We start from the raw sequence: 8998 nt of genomic DNA, 5'->3' as shown, positions 1-8998 counted from the left end.
TTTGGTGTGTGACTACACATTTTTTTTCCATTTTTTAAATTAGATATTTTCTTTATTTATGTTTCAAATATTCTCCCCTTTCCTGGTTTCACCTCTGAAAACTCCCTATCCCTTTCCCCCTCCCCCTGCTCACCAACCCACCCTCTCCCACTCCCTGGCTCTGGTGTTCCCCTACACTGGGGCATACAGCCTTCACGGGACCAAGGTGTTCACATTTTACATGCACTCAATAACGTATTCCCCGCTTGGCTTACTGTCTCCGTCCCTGTTTCGCTGATGGAAGCACCAAGACAGTTGGAGGCTCGATAGTGTAAGTTTATATGATAGGAGATGGCAAAGCTGGGATTCAAACAGAGGATGGTGCATGTCTCAACACCATGAAGACTTAATTAAGCATTTAAAGTGCCTCGTATGAATAGAGCTTTGTTTGCCACAGGGCTCTAGGCGAACTGAAGGAATATGTCTACCGCTGCCTTTAATTAAGCCTTTCAATCAAAAGGGGATTAAAACAATTGCTCGTTAGTCAATCACATAAAGTAAAACAGGACAAAGAGTCGAAAGACAATGGGTTCTAAGCTTTATGTGGAATGCAGAAGGCCTACAACAGCCAAAACATGAGTTAAAAGGTGAACAAAAATTATCTCTTGATGGCTCTATTCTCTACTGGTCTGTATGTTTAATAAAGGAATAAAATGACAACTTTATAATTTGTAGTAAGTTTTAAACTATTAATTTAAAACTGAATGCATACTTCAGTGTGAATATTTAAGAGAATTTGATCTGTTACATGTATAATTGAGGAACTGAGTGAAGATTGTGGCATTAAATAAAAAATTTGTGTTTATTCTTAGAAACATTCAAAAAAAAATTAACTTGAGGCTGGAGAGATGGCTCAGCAGGTGAGAGCACTGACTGCTCTTCCAGAGGTCCTGAGTTCAAGAACCAGCAACCACATGGTGGCTCACAACCATCTGTAATGGGATCCAATGCCCTCTACTGGTGTGTCTGAAAGACAGCTACAGTGTACTCATATAAATAACATAAATAAATCTTTAAAAAAATAACTTCATTTGGAGCTGGAGAAATGAACCTGCTCAGAGAATGGAGCACAGAACCTGGGTTCAATTCCCGGCACTCACGAAGTGGCCTGTTGTGTGGTCTCTCTGTAGTGTGGAGAGGGGTGGAGGTGTGGGTAGAAGTAAGAGGAGTGGGGAGTGGTGGGTAGGAAGGCTGGGAGGGGAGGGAGGGTGAGTGATGGTAGTGAGGGGTTCCACCTTACAATACCCCTGTCACAGTGGAGCCACCAATTGCCATGCCTCCCCGCCTTGATGGGCTGTGTGCTTCAAACTGTGGACTCAAGGAAACCCTCCCCCAGTTTGCCTCTTGTCCTGTATTTGGTCACTCCAGAAGAAGTAACCAGCGGAGTGTTGCATGGAAAGGTCTGCTACCACTTACATTCTTTGGAGGAATGTACTTGGGATCTGTGCCTTTGGCTATGGAGAGTCGCAGAATCCGGGGAGAAGGATCAGAGAAGCGAACAGTGCCTGGTAAGTTGTCTCTGAGGGGGTGATATGCAAATGGAAACAAAATGTCACCTTTGGCTGGAAGAACAGTGAGAGCTTATTGTTTCAACCAACCTGCAGGTGTGTGCATGCTCTTTTCCCACACCACGAGAGGCTCTTTGTTTTGTTTTTTGTTTTTGTTTTGTTTTGTTTTGTTTTTTACCAGATTGCTGTTTCTCACTTATCCACACTATGAGATTTTATACATTTTATGTGTCACAGCATAAACAAATATGCTTGTTTGTACGAAGTAAAACTCCAAGACACTGCTTCTATGCCTCATATTCTTATTTAATTCTTCAAAAGTTTGATTTCATTAGGAAAAAAAATACCCTGGAATTATATGTCCCATTTTGTATGGGACCTAAGGTCTGCCAAAAACCCTCACTTCTTACCAACACCTTATATTAGTTCCCTGAAATAATTAGTTCCCTCTATCCCCACTCAGGATGCTCTGTGGACCATCCTCCTCTGTAGTGTAGTGTGCGATAATCCTTGTCTTAACTCTCAGCCACTTGGCCAGTTATCACAGGCTGCATACCATATATTTCTTTCTCTGATCAAAACTCTACCAATCAATCAGCAAATCTACAAACTTAGCATGGAAAAAATGTTTTTCTCAAATAAGTGATGACTTTCTAAGGATAGAGAGCTATAGGTCTTGTTATTATAATTAAGATAGCTAACATACATAAAACTTACCCTTTCAAAGAATACAACTAAGTGGTTTCTAAAATAACCACACACTGTTCAACCATCAGCATTAATCTGAGGGTATTTTCATTAACTCAAATTCATACAGTCATACAAAGACCCAGAATAATCTAAAATGATCATTAATGCGAAGAACAAAATTCAAAGGCAGTTCATGATTTCAAAATCTACTAAAAGGTGGTGACAATCATGATGTGTTATTGCATACAAACATTTAGGACCTGGAGTAGAGCTGGCAGAAATAAAAGTTTGCACTTCTAGTCAACTGGTTTTTGACAAGGATATGAGTTGCTCAATGTATGTGAGTTTGATTTGCTAGTATTCTGCAATGCATACACGAATGTGTCTATCTGCAGGGGATAGTGGTTTTGTAGCTTTTACATTGTGTACTGGATTTTTCTAGGTGCTGTAGATTACAAGCAGGAGCCATCCTACCAGGCTGAAAGACTCCTTTTATTATCTAATAGTGAGAAGCTTTACTGTGAATTTTTGCTCCAGTATACCTGGTCAGATGCGATTGCTGCTGTCCATCTCCTGACCACCCACACCTGCTGCAGATATTCAACAGTTTTACCCAGTGTTTTGGGACATGAACAGCTGTGTCTGCTCAGGCTCAGACTCACTCAGACTAAAGCTGTGACCCTTAAGCAAACTAAATCAGGATTTCTGCAGGGCTTAAGATACTTCACCTCTTTATCACGCTCTGTATTTTGAATCTGTTGGGCTTGGCTAGATTCTGGATCCGTTTGGAAGGCCGGGTAAACAGCGCAGGAGGAGAGATCTCCCAGATAACAGACTCTCTTCCGCAGCTGTAGTAATATTGAGCTCTGCGAGTAGCAGAAGAGGGGAAAAAAAAAAAAAGAGAGAGAAAGAAAACAGTGACATATGAGTTCAAGTCATTACAGTACTCTTCAGTATCGATGTCCAGGCTGAGAGGAGCAGGCAGGAGGCTTGCACGTGTGCTACTGGGTAATTCTCCTCACGGGAAGAAGTACGTTGTTTTAGAAATGGTTACAGCTGCCAAGTTTTCAGTTACTTTCTATTATTTTACTCTGAAACAGGTAGCTTTCCAGTGTATCTTCCAAATGGATAAAAGGGTACACTGAGAAAGGAGGTGGTTAGGTGTTTTAAAAATCAAATACTTTTTAGGGATGGTGGTGCGCACCTGTAATCCTGTGCTCAGGAGGCTGAGGCAGGAGGATTCCATTTGAAACCAGGCTGGGCAAGACACATACACAAACATTTACATTGCAAAAAAGAAAGGAAAAAGAAGGAAGAAAAGGAAGGAGAGAGGAAGGGAGAGAGGGGAGGGAGGAAGGAAGAGAGGAAGGCAGGCAAGCTTGCTTGCTGGGAGTGTCCTGTCCCCATATCCCTTTCTCAGCCCTGTAGTGGTGGCGTCCGTCCGCATGGTGTGGAGCCAGGTTGACATCTCTGTCTGTGAACCTACATGGGATCCCTTACTTCAGATGATATACCTGATATGCTCAATGAGAGAAAATGTCAAATTTCCAAGTGTGCACCAAGCTACACTGACTGTGCTTCCGAGCTTTCTGTGACAGAACATGAAGATGCCATTGGGTGACTGTACCACATGCTAATTGAAACATGCTAAGCTCATTATCTGTCTTCTTTCTACAGACTTTGGTGGCTCTCATAATGGGCAGGTGAAGAGGGGGCAGGGTCCAGCACCAGGGAAGAATTTGCCAAGACGAAGCAAGCACTGGAAGCTGCGTATCTACTACGGTCTTTTAGAAGATTGTGTGCTCCCATGGAGACTTTCCCCAGTGGCTTTCTTCTCACCCTGTTCTCAGTTAAACTGTGGCTTTCATGGTTTTCTGGGTTAGGAGCAGGAACTAAGCAGTAGATGGGAAACTACAGACAATGTCTGGCAGCTGAGTGGACCATTCCCTCCATCTGGAATTAGAGAGGGGGTGGCTCCTTTGAGCAAGAGAGGAACTTCCTTTTCTGTTACAACAGGACCAACAATCCTGAGCAGAAAGGGACAGAAGAACTTGATTTGACCAAAATGTTGCTGATGACTATACCCTCACTGCCGCTTGCTTCCCTGGCTTGACCTTGGAGGAGGGACACAAAGGAAAAAGTTCCCACTGAGGATAGCAGAACTATTGGATAACTTAGGAGAGTAGGGGGATGGAGTCTCAGCAGATGAAGACTTAGGACTGACAGAATTCATAAAATCCTATGTGCTCAACAGAGAGGACACAAGGATCTCTTATGAGAACCAGAAGCCCTCATATGAGAACTCAAAAGAAACCTTTGGACAAGGCCGATTTAAAAAGCAAAAATGAAATGCATTCTCCTTATCCTGACACTGGGAGATAAGTGCAGCTCTCCCCCTCCAGCAAGGAAACTTCTTTTTGCAGCTAATAGAGACGATCTCGGAACTGGTCAAGATGCCAAACCCGATTGACAGACCTACAATAAAATCCCTGTGCTTGAGGCTCAAAGGACATTCTGGAAGAGTGGGAGGAAAGACTGTATAAGCCAGAGGACCAGGCCGTCTGCTGTGAGGCTGTGCCTTCTATATATGACAGGGAGGCTTCTATACATGACATCTCAAAACTATGGTAACCTTAACAAGAGCGTCCCAATGCCATCACCAGCTGATATGTCAGTGTGTGTAGGGAAAATCTCACAAGGCCCAAGCCCTAAATGAGGAGCTTACAGGAGAGAGGAAGAAACAATCTTCTTTATGGACAAGTGCCCTGATAAGCTACCCAACCCCAAGAGGTCAGCCCTAAGCACAAAACATATGTGAACAACTTTAAAGGACTCATCGGGCTGTAGTCACATTTATTTACTGTTTCATACATACACACACACACACACACACACACACACACACACACACACACATATATATATATATATATATATATATATATATATGAGGCCACACATTTGAGAGGGACTAAGGGAGGGGCATGGAACATTTAAGAGAACTGAGTGAATCTGGAGGAAGGAAGTGGTCTTTTAAGGTTTTAGTAGACATGCGTAGCAGAATTTTCCCCCCAATTAATTTAAATATTAATACAACAAGAAGTCTGTGATTGGACAGGGAAAAGGGAGGTGGGGCTAAAAGTTTCAGACATAGAGACAGGGACAGGAAGGAGAGAAGGAAGGAAGAGAAGAGATGATCCAGATTCTGCGTGGCTTTAAATGGCCACTGTAGCTATGAATATCATAAAAGGCTAGAATAATTGGGATAACTTGTCTAATCTACGTGGGCAGCTTGTATCATTATCAATTGGCTCTGAAATGATTGTGTGGGCATCTTGTGAATTGAGAATTTATTGATATATAAATCTGACTGATTAGTTATAAACTGCTAGAGTTTTGATTTACTGGGTTAAGGGGATTTGTGATAACTAGCTGCAGGGGGTAGATGGCTGAGAAGGCACAGGTGGCTCTGAGGCAGGCAAACTGGAGCTGGGAAGACCGGTGACTGGGGCTTACCAAGAGGTGGCTAGACCACCGGGACAGAGAGTAGCTAATAGTGAGGGATGGTGCCATTTGTCTTGTTTTGTTTTGTTTTGTTTTGTTTTATTTTGAGACAGGGTTTCTCTGTATAGCCCTGGCTGTCCTGGAACTCACTTTGGAGACCAGGCTGGCCTTGAACTCATAAATCCACCTGCCTCTGCCTCCCAAGTGCTGGGATTAAAGGTATGCGCCACCACTGCCCGGCCTTTGTTTTTTTGTTTGTTTGTTTGTTTGTTTTGTTTTGTTTTGGTTTTGCCATTTTTTTTAATATTTCCTGCAACAGACATGTGTACACTTTAGTTCAAATTCTTTTAAAGATTTTCTTTTGTTTTTGCGTTTTGAGAGAGGGTCTCATTATATAGCCTAGAATGGCCTGGAACTTACTAGGTAGGATCAGGCTTCATATTGTTTCAAATGCACAGAGGCCTGCCTATTTCTGCCCCTAACGCCTGGATTAAAGGCATCTAGCACCACACCAGGCTTATAGTAGGTAATTTGATGGTGCATGAATTTGGTAGCTTGTGAAGAAAGTAGATTAATGGCTCAAGTGTGAGGAACTTAGCCTTAAATATCTAAAATCAGACAGAGATTCTGCCAGAAGGAAGCTACATACAAAACATAGACATTAGCTAGGTGTGGTGGCACATACCTTTAGGCCTCTCACTGGGGGAAAGGGGTGTGCATCCCTGAGCTTGAGGTCACCTTGGTAGACAGAGCAAATTCTAGGACAGCCAGGGCTATATAGAGAGACCCTATCTTAAGACAACAACAACAAAAAAGCAGTTATGAAGGCAAAACCATAACCCTAACAATTTATTTTGCCTAAATAAATGATGAAAGATACATCTATGTGAATGTATGCATAATTTATTTTTTTAAAATAAAGTCTTGTTATGTAGCCCAGGCTGGCCTCAAACTCTGCATCCTCCTATCTTAGCTTCCTGAGTCCTGGGATTACAGGAGTACACCACCCCACCAACTAATCATTTCTTTCTTGAAGAAATTTTAGGAAAGTTTTAAGGTCTAGAGACTGAAAAGATTAGGATTTCTTCCCCCACCCCACCCCCCGCCACCCTCTCACCCACCCCCCTCCCCGCCAGCCCATTCCAGGTCTCTTCTGGAGTCTCTTCCCTTTGGACCCGCAGAGGAGAAATGGATCCGTTGTAATTTTACCTTGAAAGCATCTCTAGAAGGTGGTAAACCCTCCGAACAGTCACTGTGTCTTACCTCTCCTTGTCCCTACAACAGGTTTCACAGTATGTTTGCTGAATTATAGTTAGTGACAATACGTTAAACAAACAGGATGGGGAAATGCCACCTGCTGGGGGAGATGATGACATTAACCATGTATAACTGACATTCTCTTGGTTCTGACAAATGAGATAATTTCCTTTAGAGATTTTGAAAAACTGTTTAAAAATTTAAAAAAACAAAAAAAACAAAAAAAAACAAAAACAAAAAAAAACAAAAAAAACCCCACACCAATGTGTGCAGCCTACGCAAACATCATCTGAAACAAAAGTCTACTTCCGCCAACATTAGATTGGGGAGGAGCCCTGCGGTGCTGGCGGCTTTTGTGTGGCAACCACCGGGAATCCAGTGAGCCTGCCCGAGGTAGGTAGAGAGAGAGAGAAAATTTTGGAGGCCTTAAGTCACAGGAAACAAGACCCTTAGAAGAAGATGTGTTTAAGGGAAGGACACCCGGTGGGGCGGGGGAACCACAGAAGCTGTTAGGGAGCGCCAGGCATGGCAGACGGGCTGCAAACAAGGACAAGAAAAGATCCAAGACCCCCCTGAGACCAGCGAGAGGGAAGGGCAGAGCCAGTCCTCTGAGGGAACCAGGGCAGGTTTCACAGACCCTTTCAGCTTCTAAAATGTGTCCCATAAGACAGTTTGGCTATATGTCTGTCTGGGGAAGACGATTTCTCCAAATCCTTAATTGCTAGTTCTTTGTGTAGGTTTGAGATCTCATGTTTCCCCACCCTACCACATTTCCATCCACTTTAGCACACCTATTGTTGTCCTTGATAGGCCAAAAAATTTAAACAGAGCAAGTAGGGGCATATGGAAATGTTTGGAGGGGGAAAAGAAAAAGGGAACAATGTAATTATATTATTAATTTCAAAAAGCTAAAAATATTTTTCTAAAAAAAAAAAAATATTGAAGTCCCTGGCTTGAAAAATTAAGAGCTTCTTGAAGAATTCCTGAAAGATAGCTTAAGAAGATGTTTTCTTAACTAAAAGAGATCCTGGGGCCAGATGTGTGGTTCAGTGATAGAACCCTTGTTTCAAATGTCCAAGGCCCTGGGCTTCATACCCAGGACCAGGAAAAAAACAAACCTCCCCAAAAACTTTAGGTTTCTGTTTGTTTTCTGTGTGTAAGTGTTTTCCCTGCATGCATGTATGTGTATTAAGTGTATGCCTGGTGCCCACAGAGATCAGAAGGGGTTATAGGATGCTCTGGAACTAGAATTTAGGATGGCTATGAGCTACTATGTAGGTGCTGGGAACTGAACCAAGATCTTCCCGCTGGAGCAGTAAGCGCTCTTAAGCACAGAGCCATGTCTCCAGCCCCTCAACAGAGGCCCTTTAAACAGAAGGTAAGATGCATGTGTTGTGCAAGCATGAGAACCTAATTTTGGGTCCTGCAGCCACATAAGTAGGTGGCACTGGTTATTCATACTGCCTATTGCCCCACTATATGGGGCAGACAGAGGCAGGTCTCTGGGGCTTGCTGGCAGCAAACCTAGTCCCAGGTTCAATGAAAAACCCCCTTTCAAAGAAATAAAGTAGGGAGTGATAGACAGGACACCTGAAATCCTCCTCTGGCCTCTGAACAGATATACAGGCAACTCCCACCCTATGTGAGCATAACATATACACACATTAAAAAGCTCACATAGGCCAAGGCATTAGGAAATAGAATACAAATCTTCAAGGATGTTCTTAGAACTGATCTTGTTCCAGAAAAAGTTGCCTGTGGCATTGTTAGAAATAGGTTTGGGGTTGCAAAGAAAAAGACCATATTCCAACTGAAGTGTTGGACAAGACACCTTTACTCTTGCTCAAAGAGGTATGCCCAGGAAGCACAAACACACCGAGACAGGAAGTGCCCAGGAAGCACAAACACACTGAGACAGGAAGTGCCCAGGAAACAAACACACCGAGACAGGAAGTGCCCAGGAAACACAAACACACCGAGACAGGAAGTGCCCAGGAAGC

The 8998-nt window shown here is 43.0% G+C and overlaps 1 protein-coding gene across 1 annotated transcript in view; it reads right to left on the bottom strand.

Annotated features, from left to right (window-relative positions):
* The window catches only part of Thegl (theg spermatid protein like), a 41386-nt gene that overhangs the window by 4554 nt on the left and 27834 nt on the right, over positions 1–8998 (bottom strand). Inside the window, exons 5-6 of the mRNA XM_031342820.1 lie at positions 2966–3103; positions 1456–1558 (exon numbers count right to left, since the gene is read on the bottom strand). Of these exons, the coding sequence (XP_031198680.1) occupies positions 1456–1558; positions 2966–3103 (241 nt within the window). The remainder of the gene's footprint in view (positions 1–1455; positions 1559–2965; positions 3104–8998) is intronic.

This window comes from Mastomys coucha, unplaced genomic scaffold (genome assembly GCF_008632895.1).
Source record: "Mastomys coucha isolate ucsf_1 unplaced genomic scaffold, UCSF_Mcou_1 pScaffold22, whole genome shotgun sequence".
Classification (NCBI taxonomy): Eukaryota; Metazoa; Chordata; class Mammalia; order Rodentia; family Muridae; genus Mastomys; species Mastomys coucha.
Note: the sequence above shows the minus strand (reverse complement) of the source record. Positions and strands in the feature narration are given on the sequence as shown.